Source organism: Engraulis encrasicolus, chromosome 7 (assembly GCF_034702125.1).
Source record: "Engraulis encrasicolus isolate BLACKSEA-1 chromosome 7, IST_EnEncr_1.0, whole genome shotgun sequence".
NCBI lineage: Eukaryota > Metazoa > Chordata > Actinopteri > Clupeiformes > Engraulidae > Engraulis > Engraulis encrasicolus.
Genome location: NC_085863.1, coordinates 45,609,317 through 45,626,929, shown reverse-complemented (window position 1 = coordinate 45,626,929; position 17,613 = coordinate 45,609,317). Strand labels below are relative to the sequence as shown.

Below are 17,613 nucleotides of genomic sequence, written 5' to 3'. Positions count from 1 at the left end.
CTAGTGCTATTCTACAGTACTGATTACTACTTCCAAAATGGTATAGCACTCCGTCCTGTGCTGTGAGATGAGGGGGGAAGTGAATGGGCATGTAGCATATGCAATAATCTAACAAGAGTTAGTTATGTATGTACCAATCACTGAGATTACCATCTGAACTCTGAACAGTTGGTCACACCACTCACGATGACTTGGTGCGTGGACCTTGGTGTGTATGTATGTGTGTGTGTGTGTGTGTGTGCGTGTGCGTGTTGGAAGAATGGAGAGAGATGATAGACGCTTCTTTGCAGTACTCTCTCTCTCTCTCTCTCTCTCTCTCTCTCTCTCTCTCTCTCTTTCTCACATACACTCACACACACACACACACACACACACACACACACACACACACACACACACACACACACACACACACACACACACACACACACACACACACCAACCGTGTGCAATTGCTCAATAAGGGTACCATGTCACCATGTGCATCAGGTTACTGGCAATGGGCTTGAAACTGAGATAACCATCTGATCAGTTGAACACAGTGCTCACCCAGGCAGCAACAGTGTACAATTGCCCAATAACAGTACAAGTAATTGTGTATTTAAGCCCATTTGTCCACATTCGTTCTCACACATCGAAGTTTCCTTAACTGTTGAGCCGACTGCATCTCTTCTAAGGCATCATGATGATGATGATCTTCGCTCTCTGCAGCCTGTCCCTCTCTGGTATGTCTTCACAGTTTTTTGCAACTCTTCACACACAAAAAGCTACCGATACTCTATATCTAAATCATAAGAAATAGCTTTTTCAATTGCTAACAAACCTTTATCCATTCCTCAGTGACATTTGCAAAACTCCTACCTTGTGAAGAGAAAACAAGGGTTATTCTTTGACAAAAAATATTTCAATTTGGGTCAAGTCTCCCTTGTGGTAAAGTTTGTGCACAGAAAAATAAGTGTTCCCTTCCAAAAGTAATTGTTAGCTTACGTATATAACTCTACATTGCTCTCTGCTGTTCCTCAGCCCATGTTTTGGCGTACCCTGGGCACAAGGATCCGCCTGGACCTATTGGACCACCGGCACCACCAGGACCCCCTGGATTTAAATATCCATCTGAGCCTGGATATCCACACAAGCCAAAAGATTCAAGAAGCCTTGTGGTACCTCAGATGTTTTCTTTCTTCTATCCTTCAAGTTCATGGGTGTGCGTGTGTGTGCGTGTGTGTGTGTGTGTGTGTGTGTGTGTGTGTGTGTGTGTGTGTGTGTGTGTGTGTGTGTGTGTGTGTGTGTGTGTGTGTGTGTGTGTGTGTGTGCGTCTGCGTGTGTGTGCGTGCGTGTGCGTGCGTGTGTTTGTGTGTGCGTGTGTGTGTGGGGGGGGTGCTGTGAATGTGTTTGTTTGTGTGTGTGTGGGGGGGTGCTGTGCTATGTGTGTGTGTGTGTGTGGGGGGGTGCTGTGCTATGTGTGTGTGTGTGTGTGCATATAGAACTGTATACATTTCTGCTAACAATATGTCTAATTCCCTGTGTGTGTGTGTGCGTGCGTGCGTGCGTGCGTGCGTGCGTGCGTGCGTGCATATGTGTGTGTGAAGACAATTAACTGTAACACTTATAGAAATAGCATGCTCTTTTGACCTGTATATGGACTTGTGTTTTAACTCTAAAATGTTGAAATATCAGCCATTACTTAATACCATTGTGGGCCTTGAGTACCAATGCAGATTAGTTGTTTTTGCATTTGGGAGCCTTGGGCATGCCATGTACACAAACTTGTCCTAACAGGACTACAGCTATCTGGACTGTGCAAAACAACAGCAAAAAGACTGGCAAAATATTGTTCAATCTCTGCCATCATAGGCAGTTTGTCCATCTGGAGACGGAGCTGTCATATTTATCCATAGACAATATTGGACTGACTAACTATGTGATCTACAACTCTGCTGTGATTTCCATCAGTATTTGGATCTGTGTAACTTTTAATGTGCTGCGATCCAAATAAAAGTAAAACTGTGTGTGTGTGTGTGTTGTGTGTGTGTGTGTCAGGTTGACTGCAGTTACTGGAAGACCGCCCCTAAAATAGCTATAGGTGACAGCTGTGCCTTGATGAGGGACCCTCTCTGCACCCTTGAAGGACGCACCTATGCGAACACGTGCATGCTATGCAGAAGTTCAGATGTGTAAGTAGGCATATGTACTGTACCTGTAGGCCTATATCAGGGGCGACGCTATAGGGAGGGAGAGCAGGGCACTTGCCCCAGGGCCAAGGGCCCTCCCGTATTGGTGGTGGGAGCCCTATTGTGAGCTTGGCAAGCTGTATAGGGGGCCCTATTAGTGTCTTGCCCTGGGGCCCTGTGTGCAATTGTTCCGCCACTGGCCTATATGGCGTAGGTGTGGGACATTACTGTTAGCTTAACCACAAAGGGCACACATGACATAGGTCTACCGTAACACATATCCAATAACAGACGTCACAGAAGTCAAACACATCCTATATCCTCACATTGCCTTACATTTTGATCCTTAATTCTCCCTGTTCCCCAAACGGCTAAGTCCACTGTATATTGTATATAGGACGTGTGTGTGGTAAGAATGTACTACTCCACTGGATATGGTGTACTATACACTGTAGGTGTAGGACATGTGCGAGTCTAATCAGAGAGGACACACACACATAATAATAGTAACAACTGTAGGCCCAATGCTGTAACACACATCGATTAACACACATCTCAGAGCGTATAGATATTCAGTGTCTGAGATTGCTTGCTCCTACATGAGATTTAGGCCCTACAGTGTATTTGCTCCCTCTTAAATGTTCTTGTTTCTTACCGTACTCTTCCTTCTTCATTTAGAGGGGGCCAGATCCCAATCGCCCATTGGGGAGAATGTATCGACCCGAAATGAGTTCAAGACGCAAAGACTGCTTGCAAATATCACAGTGTGTGAAACAGCTGATCCAGAATCTGGCAACAAAGCAGTAAGCCAATAAAGCATAATGAGCATTGCATGCTGTATCCTGTATTTATTTTCACTATCTGACCTAGCTTCACTCTCCCATCACCACTGCTCAATCACACCTGCAAACGGCAAACGCACAAACACACACACACACACACACACACACACACACACACACACACACACACACACACACACACACACACACACACACACACACACACACACACACACACACACACACACACACACACACACACACACACACACACACACACACACACACACACAATGTGCAACTATACTATACTGTTTATTGGCCAGGGGGGCAGGTTGCCATCTCTGATTGTTCTTGTTTAATTCTGTCAACACTAAACACTGTAAACAAATACATTATACTGTGTTATGCTTATAGGAGGGTAAAGAATAATAATAATGATAATATAATAATAAATAATAAATGTGAATAATAAATAATAATGTAATTGTTTTTTGGTTTAACAATAAAATGAACCATGGTTTTACTCTGAAAACTAATCATGGTTTTACCACGGTTTATAATTGTTCATTAAATTACACTCAGCTGCTGCTTTTTTATCCAATGCACATAGGCTATTGGTGACAGTTCTTGAAGGTGTTTTTTTAATACCTGAAAGAGAGGGTTTTTTTTGTTAAATTGTGCACCTTTTCCGCTATAGGCCACAACGTTAGAAGACACAAGACAATTTAATGGCAGTGCTCCGCTAATTACCGGTGTGTGGGGCTGGTCTGAGCCAAAAAATGCCCGGGCCGTTTTGTTCTCCCATTCCAGCCCTGCTGTAAACCCATAGCCTACACGGCCAGAAAAAAATTACCTTAAGTTTATGAACACCGAACAAAAGCAACCTCTATAGCTACAGAGCTACAGAGACCTCGTGTATGAAAAGATGTGCAATGAAAAGAAATGACTTCAATGCTAACCAACAGATTAGTGTGCATTGTGTGCATTGCGAAGACTTTTTTTTTTGCATGGTGCTTGTTCATACTCTATTTCTCCCGTAAAAGCGACTTCTCACGAGGAGGCGTGGAGTTTCCCACATGGAAATAGCGACATTTTTTTTTTTTTTTAAATTGGTCAATAGCCGAATACCGTCAGCACAAAAAGTATTCCTTGACAACTCCTTGGCCAGACTGGAGTTACTTTAAAGAACATGATAATTGCTTGACCAATTTCCTATATAGTCTACTGTAAAAACTGCCGACAGAAAAGCCATGTTGATTTTTAAAGTGCGTAGCGGGGATAGATGTTTGCACATGCCGGTAAATCCTAACAGAGGGCAACATGTCGTAGAGGAACTAGGCTCCGCACGCCTAGAACCACGTCTGTGGCGATTCTAAAATCGGCCCTGTTTGAACTGAAGGTTGCGTATGGGTGGAGTAAATGCAAATAAAAACTGAAGCCACGCCTCGGTAGCACACAAACCCTGTAGAACCAGGTCCGTGGAAAGATGCCTTAAGTAGCCTACTCTATTCAACATGGTCTCATCCCAATGTGTAATTTTTAGCCTAGTAAACCAGCGCCACCCATTGGACGCCAGTTTTTTTGGCTGCGAGTGGGTCTGGCCTTGCATCGTTGGAGTGGTCTGCCAGGCTTGCCAAGAATCTGGCAAACCAATCACAACGCAGAGATTTGTTTTGAATCAAAGTAGACAGGGTTTTGAGGGAGTGACGACGAAGCTCGCAACGTTGGGAAAGCACATCAACGAGAAAGATAGAGCTAATTGGTCAGAGCGTGGGCCTATAGGCATAGGCACGGTTTGAAAGACAATGGGTTGTTCTCATCAACAACCTTCGGATGTACTATTCATCGGGACTAGACTAAATTACACATCCACTCTCACATTTAGGCTGGTTTATAAGGCTATGTCAGTTTATGACTCTGACCAGGTTTCAATAAACAGTGTTACTAAAAACAGAGGCAGCCCCTTGACGAAACATGGCTTCACAGTTGCTTAGGGTTAGACCGAAGCCTAGGTGCAGGCAATGTGTGACGTAACATATGACGCAATCAGAGAGGACACACATGACATACATAACGTACATTGAAACTCCAAATAACACGTCACAGAAAAAAAAACACAAGCAAAAGATATATCTACATAATGTTCATAACATCTGAAATATTTACTGAGATGGGCTTATTTGCTTCTTGTAATCCTCTGATGTACCCTTCTCCTCACAAATTTAAAAAGGACAAAATCTGGATCAAACATCGTGTAATATGCAGACCCTAAAACGCAAAGAGTTTGCCTGCTTGCAGATATCAGGATGGTTTCCCAGGTGGGGGATGATTATCCTGGTTCTCACCGACGGAGTGTGTGTGTAGCTCTGGAGCCCCCTGGTGGAGCGGAGCTACACACACTACCGTTTGGTAGCGCTGCCATTAACATGTTCTTCTCGAGTAGAAAGTAAACGCAGCATTTATTGCTTAAATATCAACGGCAGCTCGCATTGATGAGTCACAGGACAGATTATAGACTATATTGACTCTTTACAGATGAACAGAAAACGTTTTTGGAGGAATTTATTGATGGTGAGTTGCAATAAATACACCATTTATTTTCTGACTCGAGAAGAGCATGTTAACGGCAGTGCTACCAGACGGTAGTTTGAGTACACACGCACCGCCGGAGAGAACCAGGCTAGGGGATGATCCAGTTGATCCAGCATCTGCCAACAAGCAATATATGTGCCTCACATGCTGTCTCCTGTATTTATTCACACTACACCTTCACTATGTTAACAGCACACTTAAACGTACATCACTGCTATGCTCTATCAAAACTGAAAACTATGAGTGTGACTATGGTCACTCACACACACACACACACACACACACACACACACACACACACACACACACACACACACACACACACACACAGACACACACACACACACACACACACACACACACACACACACAGACACACACACACACACACACACACACACACACACACACACACACACACACACACACACACACACACACACACACACACACACACCAGTGGCGGAACAATTGCACACAGAGCCCCAGGGCAAAACACTGATGGGGACCCCATACGGCCTCCAAAACGTCATAATAGGGCCCCCACTATCAATATGGGAAGGCCGTAGGCCCAGGGACAAATGCCCTGCTTGCCTATAGCTCCTCCTCAGACACACACACACACACACACACACACACACACACACACACACACACACACACACACACACACACACACACACACACACACACACACACACACACACACACACACACGCCAAGGGTAGTGTGCAATTGCAATATGCTAGTCACAGAGATTGCCATCTGGAGTTACGTAACTCCCTGTATTGCGCCCATTGGTTGCAATAACATCGTTGTCACCCTTCCTGTAAAGTGACCTCTGCAGATGTCAGCATCTGATGTTACCTTGAATGGCCCATCGACACATGTTCCTCAGTGAATCTAATGCTGGGGATTGCTTTCATTTTTTTTATCAATCAGCTAATATGATATTTCGGCCATAATGTGCATAAGTGGCTGTCGTAGCCAATTGACTTTTCAAGTTACTTTTTGCAAGGGTGCTTGTCTGAGGGCAGAAAATGTAGAGGCCAGGGAACAGAATATGACCGAATGTTGTTCAAGCCACTGTCAGCGTGGCCTAACCACATGCAGACACACTTGTGTACATACATAGAGAGAGAGAGAGAGAGAGAGAGAGAGAGAGAGAGAGAGAGAGAGAGAGAGAGAGAGAGAGAGAGAGAGAGAGGGAGAGAGAGGTAGCATAGCGTTATCATCAGTACATGTGCTTTACAGCATGTGTCCCAAAGAAACCTATCAATATGGGGGAAAATCCACAGTATGGCAGTAACCTTCAGAATAACCACCTGTGGATCTTCACAGTCACTCCTACACTCCTGTGTGTGTGTCCGTGTGCATGTGTGTGTGTGTGTGTGTGTGTGTGTGTGACAGAGAGGTGTGGGCATGTGTGTGTGTATGTGAGGTTTTAAGTGTGTGTGTGTGTGTGTGTGTGTGTGTGTGTGTGTGTGTGTGTGTGTGTGTGTGTGAGAGAAAGGTTTTGTGTGTGTGTATGTGTGTGTGTGCGTGTCTAGGCGTGTGTGTGTGTGTGAGAGAGAGGTTTTGTATGTGTGTGTGTGTGTGTGTGTGTCTGCATGTCTGTGTGTGTGTGCGTGCCTAGGCGTGTGTCGTAGACAGGTGCTTATAAAAGCAGGTCCCCCAGACAGACAAAATCAGCCTGCTTGCGGTCGGGTAGATGACAACCTACACAATGAGGACCCTTGCTGCCGCACTGCTGTGCCTAGTCCTGTGCTGGGACCAGCTCAACGCCCAGTGTCCCGACCCGGCCACTCTCAAAGGCCCCGACGGAGGCAAGGTCTGCGCCCGCATGTTCAAGGACAGCCACTACATCTACGCCCAGAGTTGCGGAGGCGACAGCTTCGACGTCGCTCCCGGCGCGGACATTCCCTCGATGCCTTACAGCTGGAACAACCGTGTGTCTTCCCTGGTCGTCGCTAGGTTCTGCTCCCTCTCCGTCTGGTCCAGGGCCAAGAAGGAGGGCAAGAGGTGGAAGTTCGGTGCCGGCGTCCAGTACCGCCTGAAGGAGGTACCAATGGGGTTCTTTGGCAACTGGGACGATGAGATATCATCATACTACTGCGAATGCTAGAGCCACGAATAAACTGAGGTGGATTTCTTGAAACCAGAGTTGCTTACTACATTAGCTACTTTATTGTTTTAAATGCATTTTCCCATTGGCAACTACCGAAGTTGCTAACAGGCTAACAACTTCTCTTTTGAGAAATGCACCCCTGGACATTTACTGGAGGTATCTGAAACGGATGTTTTTTTCCTTATACTGGAATGTGCAGTGCATGGTATAGTGGTTGCAAGTACTTGTATGCTCATAAGAGGGGACCTTATAATAAAACCACCAGGTTGTCAAAGTTTGTCTCCTGTCTGTTATTTGATTGTTTGTTTGCTTGTTGTGTTATTTTTTTGTTTTGTTTCAGATGTCATGGTGTGGTTATGTTTGCTGTATTTGAAATCGCATTCAACACTAAACATTAAAACCCTCATGTTTTAAACCCTGACTCTGAACCCCCAAATTGGGGCAATTTGTGTAATTTAGCAACCATCCATGTTCACAGGAGAATACAACAGAGACAAAGAGGTCATAAACTCATACACGTATCAGGGGCTTTGTCATGACTGTGATACTACTGAGATTTATTCAGAATGAAATTAATTCTGAATTAAATGTCTCCTGTAAACGAGGCCATTGTGTCATATTTGCTTATCCACAATGGGTATGTCATAACTCAACTCATACAATGATTTTCACAGAACTCTACATTTAGGCTTTATATGCCTGCAATTTTAATTCAATCTTTCTGTGTAATAGGCCCTAGATTAGTTAGTCCCTCAACATCTTCACATCTGAATGACACTGCCTCTCTTTGGTGGTCTGTCATTTGTGCAGTCATGTTGGTAGTCAATATGTAGTTCCTTTTAAAATGTCCCTGTGTTCCTTTTTAAAAAAGAATTATCTCTTACAACATATTTTGGCCCTGACTCCGGTTTTTTTTTTAGATTGTGCATGGGTCACATTTGAAACACATATTTCCCTCAAAGCAATGCTTTTGCCATGGCTTTAACAGTTAATATGTTGACCTTGTGTTATTGTCCATCTTATTGGATAGATTTTTTTTTGAAAATGGCAGCATTTTGCTCTTATCCACAAAATACCAAGTGTTTCAACTTTTTTGGAATCTGGTTAGTATGGGGACGTGTTTGAATCATTCAACTAGGGGTGTATAAGAACAAGGTTAAGTCATCAACCAGGCTAAACCCAATAATAAATAACCACAGGTGTAACAGATATGACAAAGATGATTTGCCACTACTTCAACTGTTATTACCCCCCCCCCCCACGTCGGTTTGATAGCCACTAAGACTATGTTTATGAAACACTTGTTACATAACAGGCCTATCTGCTTCCACCCTTATCACTAACAAAACATGTCATTCTACACTGCAAGAGGTGAAGGTGTTTCATTCATGCCCTTGAGCCAGGCTTTTTCCAGAGACTGTAACCAATAGATGTCACAAGTATAATATGTATGACACAACACATATCACTAGTAATACAATTTGTATAGCCCATATAGCAAATATTATTCAAGGTGCTTGAGAGAAAAGAAAGAGAGAGAATAAAAAATATGATAGAAAGCACAAAATATTAGAGAGTAGAAAATTAACCAAAGGCAGATGAAAAAAAGCTGTTAAAAAAAACAAAAACAAAAAACACGAGGGGCAGTTGAATAGGAAGCTGGTTCCAGCATTTGGCAACATGATGCCTAAATGTAATTTCCTCCAGTCTGGATTTTACAGAAGCACAACCACAAATAATTATAATCACCATCACCATGATGATCATCACCACCACCACCACTATCACCGTCATCACCACTACCATCATCACCATCATCATCATCATCATGATCAACCATTAGTGCAACACCTTAGCCTTGTTCATATCATTTTAGGCTACCATACGAGTGTCTTTATGTCTCACATTAACCCTATCCAGACCGGGCTTTTTTGGCATTCCTGGGACCGGGGGGGGGAGGCTCTTTTGATCCCCCCTCATAACTTAGGAACCGAATGGCGTATGACCACCAAACTTGGAGGGGATGATCTTCAGCCAAAGATCTACGAATGACATCAGTTTGGTGTCATTATTGGATATTATGACATCATTATGACGTCATTTCCTGATTTTATTGCCCAAAATGTCACCTTAACGTATTTTCCATCTAACTTGGGTAATGCACATCAATATTGGTTATTATGTGCTTCAGACCACTTCAGATGTTCACATGGGTGTCTGATGCTAATGAAAATGTAAAGAAATATGAAAACAGATGATGATGAGACTTAGATCAGTGATTTTTGGTCAGGCGTACCTGTCAGAAAACCGTTGCCATGGCAACAACAAAAATGATAAACCTAATCTTTTGGTATCACACTGTAGCCAACTTCATTTTAGGAAAAGTCACAAAGTTTCGTAGTCATAACTTTAGTCATTCAGGAGTTATACGACATCAAAGTTGGTGCGGGCACTTTTAGCCCCCCCCCGGTCTGGATAGGGTTAAAATTAAGTCTGAATATACTGTATCTTATAAAATAAATACCTGTCTTCAATGTCTCTTAAAAGGTCTCTTATGGGCCCTCACAGCTGCCATGCAGGGGTGACGTACAGGGGGGGTAAAGTGTGACTGAGTCACCAGAGCCCCATGTATACAGGGGGCCCAAACAGTGTCTAATATGTAGATATATGACTGGGAGGGATCCATTGGAGCTGATTGTAGGGCCCACAATTTGTTGCTACGCCCCTGCTGCCAATGTGTCCTAAAGACACCTCTACTTATGTATTTTTGGAAGGGAAAAACACTGACCTCCACAAACCACCTGTGGATCTGTAGAATTGTTCCCACACAGTGTCATCTATGTGTTGGTATACGCTAGTGTTGCACCGATACCATTTTTTGGCCCCGATACTGATACCCGATACCCAACTGAGCAGTATCGGCCGATACCAATACTACTCTGAAATGTATAGAATATACTGTATATGAAGAGCTGCATAGGCTACTACTTGGACGTAACATCATTGCTAATGGCTTTGTCAGGCTGCTGCCTACCTTTGTGTACCTTTGTGTACTTTTTAAATACCTCTGCTTTAAAATAACCAAGTTCAAGGCTGCGTTCAAGTGTCATACGAGCATCTGTAAATTGCATCGGTGCCCTATTTGGTGGTACTCGCCAATACCGATACCACCACTTTAGTGCAGTATCGGGGCCCCGGCCGATACTGGTACCGGTATCGTGCAGCACTATAGTATACACATGAGTTTATGGTATGTGTGGGGGCAGGGCTTTGTGTAGTCAGCAGAGGTGCATTTTGTCAGGCTAGACAGGCAGTCGCCCTGGGCCCCCAAGGCCCTAGATAGTGAATAACAACCCACACTTTCCTAGTGGCGATTTTGGTTCATTTTTTTAATATTTGCTTGGGGCCCCAGCTGACCCTAGAGTCGCCTCTGGTAATCAGGTGTTTAAAAGCACTTTGAGAGTCAGCCAGCTTCAGCCTTGCTTGCCGAAGGAGTAAAGAGAAGTCTGTCTGCAATGAGGACCCTTGCTGCCGTAGGCCTACTGCTGTGCCTGGCCCTGTGCTGGGACCAGCTCAACGCCCAGTGTCCCGACCCGGCCACTCTCAAAGACGTGAACGGTGCCAAGGTCTGCGCCCGCATGTTCAAGGACAGCCACTACGTCTACGCGGAGAGTTGCGGCGGCGACAGCTTCGACGTACCTCCAGGTGCGGACATTCCCGAGATGCCTTTCAGCTGGAACAACCGCGTGTCTTCTCTGGTCGTCGGCAGGGGCTGCAACCTCTCCGTCTGGTCCCGCGGCAAGAAGGAGGGCAAGAGGCGCAAGTTTGGTGCCGGCATCCAGTACCGCCTGAAGGACGTCCAACAGGGGCTGTTTGGCGACTGGGACAATTCCATTTCGGCGTACTACTGTGTCTGCTAGAAGCATGAAGGACGGACCTGGCTGATATTGTAGAAGAAAACCCAACTTAAGTCTGCTAGAAGCATGGAGGACATGAGTGATGTTGGAGAAGATCGCTCACCCCGCCTGTTCAATGGTGAGGCCTAAGTGCTGAAAACAGAAAACTGAAGGACAGTTCAGCATGTAGAAGTTTCTCTCTGGTTATCCAATAAACAATCTTCTGCATGATGTTGACCGTCTCCTGTATCTTGATTTCTTTTTTGGGGGGGAATTTTGGGGTACGCTGTTATGGTTAGGTTAAGAGCCTAGATTCTGTCATGTTATTCTAGTAACATCAAGTCAAATTTTCGCCTTAAACATCATTGCATCATTACAGTAAAAATTACAGTAGGTGAAAATTACAGTATCTAAAAGTAGCCAGTAGTCACACTGGTGACATCAAGAATGGTTATGAATGATGAACACTAACTGTAGTAGGCCTAGGCATATAGGCCTATGTCAAAATGGAACATGCTGCTTTTGGCCAATTAGAAATGGGCCATGGGGATCAAATCTTGTCATTTCACAACTGTCTCTTTTCCACCCATTTGATGTCATGTCTTCAAAATACTACTACTACTACTACTTCTATAGCCTACTACTACCACTACTAGCTAGGCATTTACTAGTAGGCCTACTAATAATAGGCCTAATAATCATCATTACTCATCTTATAAAAATGCTGGCACAAAGCCCCAAAGAAGTGTACTACAAGAGTAAGTTGTTTTGCGGACAAAACCCTTTATCAACTTTTCAGGAAAAACTCTTCCTGTCAGTGAGACCATACTGCTGATAGTGCTCGGCTGCAGCTGGACTAGCTGCACAACGTTCCCAGGAATTAGACCTTTGAATGATGCAGTTTAAGATTTGAGTCATTCATAATACTTTGAATGTATAGCTGCTACCTTCACCTTTAGCATAAACACTTCTGAAAGCATGTCTAGGCATCTGCCCTTAGATCTCCAAATAATAGTAGGCCTATAGGCCTATAATAATAATAATAATAATAATAATAATAATAATAATAATAATAATAATAACAATAGGCCTAAAATGCCATCTTGCTAACTTCATCCTAGGCTATAAAGTCATGGCAAAAGTCAAATAATAATAATAATAATAATAATAATAATAATAATAATAATAATAATAATAATAATAATAATAATAATAATAATAAGTATTATTATTATTATTATTATTATTATTATTATTATTATTATTATTATTATTATTATTTGACTTTTGCCATGACTTTATAGCCTAGGATGAAGTTAGCAAGTTGGCATTTTCCTTGGACAAGGCTAGCTACTTCAGATGACTTTAAAAACTAAAAGAGTGTGCCACTAATCTAATGAAGAGAACTGCTATTCAGAGAATAACAATTACATTTTCATTACACTTCCAGCAAGACTGGATTGTTGACAGAATAAAGTTGTAGTGTTTACAACCAGGTCAACAAGCAAACGGTTTTCCTTTGATATAGGCCCATCAGTTTGGCCAGATCTATGTTATTTATGCATATATTTATGTGCTCTCATATACTGTTGTGTAGAAACTGCTGCAAGGGGCGCGAGACTGGGCAGGTAGAAAAGTGGTGCACTTGCTATTCCTTTGGAATCCACACGAGGGCAGTGTGAAATTTCGCAGAGGTTGCTCGCGCAGCCTCTTTCTCTTCGCAGCTCTTCTACAACCGGTTTGGTTCAGGAAACACGCGTGAGGCAACTTCAGAGGCGTGTTACAGAAGTTAAATTTTCCACCATACAGTCAGTAATTTAGCAGCGATTATGGGGGACCCTTTAGCTGAATATTCTACTCGACTCCTACAACAGGTTTGTAATATTATTTTGAACGGATCTCGAGTTTCTGAAAGTGTGTGGTTCAATCTCTGCTAAAATTGTGACCAGGCTTGTTGATTGGTCGGTGACGTGACTCGCAGCAGTGGCTGTCAGTGTGGTGTGTACTAGAGCATGACACGGGAGTGGATTTTCACTCCTGTCCTGTCCCGCTCCCAGAAAAAAAATCCTGTCCTGCCCAATCCTGGTCCAGAGTAAAAAAAATAAATCCTGTCCTGTCCTGTCCTGTGTGGAAGGACTCCCAATCCTGCCCGCTCCTGCTCAAAAGTACTCCCACTCCTGTCCCACTCCTGTATTTTTTTTTTTTGTATTTTTTTTTTGTATGTTGTTACCTGTATGCATATTTGCCTCCTAGTAAGCAGTTGTAGCCATAATAATAGCCAATACAATTATACACAAGCTAATGGGGGTCTGGAGAAACCCTGGGTAGCCTAATAGAAAAAAATGTTTTTTCCCCATGTTTATTATAGGCCCTATTATTATTATTATTATTATTATTATTATTATTATTATTATTATTATTATTATTATTATTATTAGTAGTAGTAGTATTATTATTATACTACAGGAGGGGGAGGCACCTACATCTTCATGCACTAATCAATAGCCTACAGTAGGCCTATATGCCATTTCTCTGTGCAACAAAAATACGGGGAGGAAATCAGATGCTACAATTAATAGTAGGCAATTGTAATGAAACCAGTTGGATTAGTTAAGACTAGTCATGCTACTAGTTCAGTAAGCATGAGTTTACCTAGGTCAACTTCATGATGCTGGTTACTGGTTAGGCTACTGAACTAGTAGCCTGACTAAATCTAAACATACTAGTTCTACTAAGCTAATCCAACGGTTTCATGACAGCGTTTGACTTAAAACACACGGTCTGAAACGGCGTGCAGTTAGAGCAGGGAGGCGGAGGCGGAACTTCTCTAACTTTGTTGGCTGCGCTTTTTGACACTCACAGCAGACGCGCACTGAACACTACTTCTGAATCCTCCTCATACTAGAACTACATCTTGACTACTTTGACTACGATTGCATTCTGTGCTAAATTAGCCTGTTATTGCGGAGTTGATTAGGAAATGCCATAACGGCAACGTCTTACGAGCCTGCAAACCCAGTAGTTCTACAAGTGGCTATTTCACTATCAGATTCAAGAGGTTTCATGTCAACAATGCGAAATCCTGCCTGCCTTATTTGAACGTTTTAACCAGGCGTCTGTTGAAAAGCTGTAGAAGTTTTAGTACAGCACACAAAAATCAACTCCGACAAAGAAGGATGAGATTAAATCAATCGTGCGCGCCTTGACTGATGCCATGCGAGTCTGTTGTTCTTTCTCTGGTCTGTTTGCCACGGGGACAGAAGTTCCTCAATTATTGCCAACATGGAATTCAACATTCAAATAACATTGAGGACCGTTTTTATAGCGCATTCCCATTGACGCATTGACATTGTCGGACAGGCAGTGTAGGCTATGCGAGGACATCCCGCAGGAGTCAGGGAAAATGCGCAGCTCTCGCAATCATGCACTCAAGGAGCGAAAATGCGAATGAAAGGTTTGAAATAACCGACATTCAGAACAATAATCATCCTATTTAACCATTCCCGCTCCTGCCCATTCCCGTGGAATATTATTCCTGTCCTGTCCCAATCACGAGATGGATAAATGTTTGACTCCTGTTTCACGTGTATCCCGCAGGAATCACGTGTCCCACGGGAATTCCCGAAAAATGTCATCCTCTAGTGTGTACCACATCATCACCATAAAGACAGTGAGGATATGAGTCTGTATTGCCGATAAACCTACTTAAAACGACCGTCTCAAGAGGAAATTATGCGATGCTGAACGGGCATCGTATCGCTCATTTAGGGAAAAAGTATGGTATCTTTCATGAGCTAGCTGGAGAGGCTACCCGCTAAGTGAATACCGGTAGTTCTGGGAACGGATGAAAGGTGGATGGGTTTATTTTGGGGTCTGTAGAACTACGCTAGTGATGCTGCTGCACCCTGGTAGTCCGCATATGTTATCATGGCGAGTGCTCATAAAAGTTGCTTTTGCTTTCAGTCCGCTGTCGTCTGATAGGCAATAGAGTTGCAGTCAGTTCTGCATTTGGATGTGCAGTTAGTGTTTACATTGGTTTTGGCACAATAGCTTGTATCCTGCTACATAAAATTTATAGTTAATGATTACTTGTATAGCTCCTGCACATGTCGTCTAATTGGACAGCCTGTCATTTATGAGTGTCAGGTGAATAATATAAGTCTACTATCAGGTTGACTTTCACTTTGACTGTCACAGGAGAAAGAAATCAAGGCACTCTCGGCTGAAATCGAGAGTCTGAAGAATCCAGCTTCGCTGGGGGTTCCCAATCACATAGAGGAACTGAGAGAAGAGAATACCAAACTCAAGTACCGTCTCAACATCCTGAAACGAGTAAGTAGTCAGAACATGCACACACACACACACACCTATTGTCAGGACATTTCAGTTTATGTATTGTCTTCATTCTGTGATTTAGGCAATAATGATATTGATGACACGCATGTATGGTGGAAAAATGCTTTCCTGAGCCACTGCCGAGCACTCCAAGAAGCTGGTTCGGTGGTCAATAATTAAGTTAACCTTGAGGTTGTGGTAAATCAAACAGAAGGACATGGAGTCCCAATTTTCTTACTTAAATGACTACCTCAGCCTATCTACTCTGAGTTTTACCACTTTCTGTACGCTAAGTTTGCCAGGTCAATGTTTCCTCATGTAAATGTTTGATGTATGTCTTGTTTCTTTCGCAGAGTCTTCAGGAGGAGAGGATGGAGTGCACCAAGACCATGATGAACATCAACCTGCGGCTCCAGGAGATCTTCGGGGAGGCCATCCACGCCGCCTGCCCGGAGCTGGAGAGCCCTCCCTTGGCTGTCACGCCCAGCCAGCAGCCCAAGTTTGGAGACTACCAGTGCAACAGCGCCATGGCCATGTCACAGGTGATGAAAAAGTTTTTTTTTCCACACACGGCGCTGTCCCTTAGGTTGTTGTTTTGCGTCTCTGAAGTAGTTATATAATGAAGGAAATAGAAGCACTCAGTTTCTTCTTTTCTTTTCTTTTCTTTTCTTTTCTTTTCGTTTCGTTTTATTTCTCCATTGCCGTGTTAGGCAGCTGTTTTGGCTGCAAGACATGTCATCAGCGTAATGGAAACGCCTGTCTAACCCTGCAATGGATGAATGAAAAGAAAAGGAAAAAAAAACACGTAGAAACTGAGTGCGATCTATTTCTTACATTACATGTCACAGGTGGGCATGCCGGCTGCACACAGTCACAGCATGAGGTTGGCAGTTTATTTCCAGAATTCATGCTGTTCATTCACACATGTTACCTGTTTCTAAGTATTCATTATGATTGGGGAAATTACACTTTTCATACAAGAAAATTTGGATATTCTCCATGTCTGCCATTTTTAATTTCAAGTAATAGACATTATAGCTGTAAAATGTACTGTACTTTGGTGATACCAGTAAATATTAGTTTACTACCTAGTTAATATTCATGAAAATATCAAATTTGGGAATACAAATGTCAAGAAAATTAGAGTGTCAAGAAAATCAGACAAATTTTGTATACGATTAGCAATAAAAACACAGACAAGAGAAGTAAGATTTTACGCTTTGGCCAAAGGGAGAGGAAGAGCGGAGCGATTTTCAGAGAACTGGCTCTGTCTCTAGTCTTAGCAAACCAATCTTGATTCACTTCTGGTCCAGCAGAAGCAAGAGTATTTGTTGCATTTTTGATGTCTTATGTTACATTTACAAAGACATGTTATGATGCGTTCTATTTCTAACATGTCCGGTCCATTTGTCTGGTCTCAAGATTAGAGCATTTCTTCATTTCAGTATTTCAGTATCATCTCAGTGTTCTGAAAGGTCATCCTCTACTTTCTACTACTACTACTTTCTACAGTGCTTGTAACTTTCACATAGCTGCAAAAAAGATTAGATTTACTGGTGGATATAATAACAATTTTGAAAGCGGGATTTATTCTTACAGTGAGGCATACGCAGGGATTAAAGCAAAAAAAAGTCATCTGACTGAACTTTTTTACCGGTTAGGCGCCCGATCGAGTATCACTCCGTAACCCTACGAAAAACAATGTA

The 17,613-nt window shown here is 43.0% G+C and overlaps 3 protein-coding genes across 3 annotated transcripts in view; all 3 read left to right on the top strand.

The window, feature by feature from the left end:
* The first annotated feature begins 7,259 nt into the window (after positions 1–7,259).
* LOC134452238 (syncollin-like) lies at positions 7,260–7,911 on the top strand. The gene has a single exon (XM_063202599.1). It carries the CDS (start codon positions 7,260–7,262, stop codon positions 7,671–7,673), a length of 414 nt encoding a protein of 137 aa, XP_063058669.1. The 3' UTR covers positions 7,674–7,911.
* A 3,280-nt stretch (positions 7,912–11,191) lies between these two features.
* Positions 11,192–11,679, top strand: LOC134452236 (syncollin-like). The gene has a single exon (XM_063202598.1). It carries the CDS (start codon positions 11,192–11,194, stop codon positions 11,594–11,596), a length of 405 nt encoding a protein of 134 aa, XP_063058668.1. The 3' UTR covers positions 11,597–11,679.
* Positions 11,680–13,302: 1,623 nt separating this feature from the next.
* The window catches only part of rars1 (arginyl-tRNA synthetase 1), a 37,184-nt gene continuing 32,873 nt past the window's right edge, over positions 13,303–17,613 (top strand). The window contains exons 1-3 of the mRNA XM_063203666.1: positions 13,303–13,446; positions 15,770–15,904; positions 16,261–16,449. Coding sequence (XP_063059736.1) covers positions 13,402–13,446; positions 15,770–15,904; positions 16,261–16,449 — 369 coding nt within the window. The 5' untranslated portion in view covers positions 13,303–13,401. The remainder of the gene's footprint in view (positions 13,447–15,769; positions 15,905–16,260; positions 16,450–17,613) is intronic.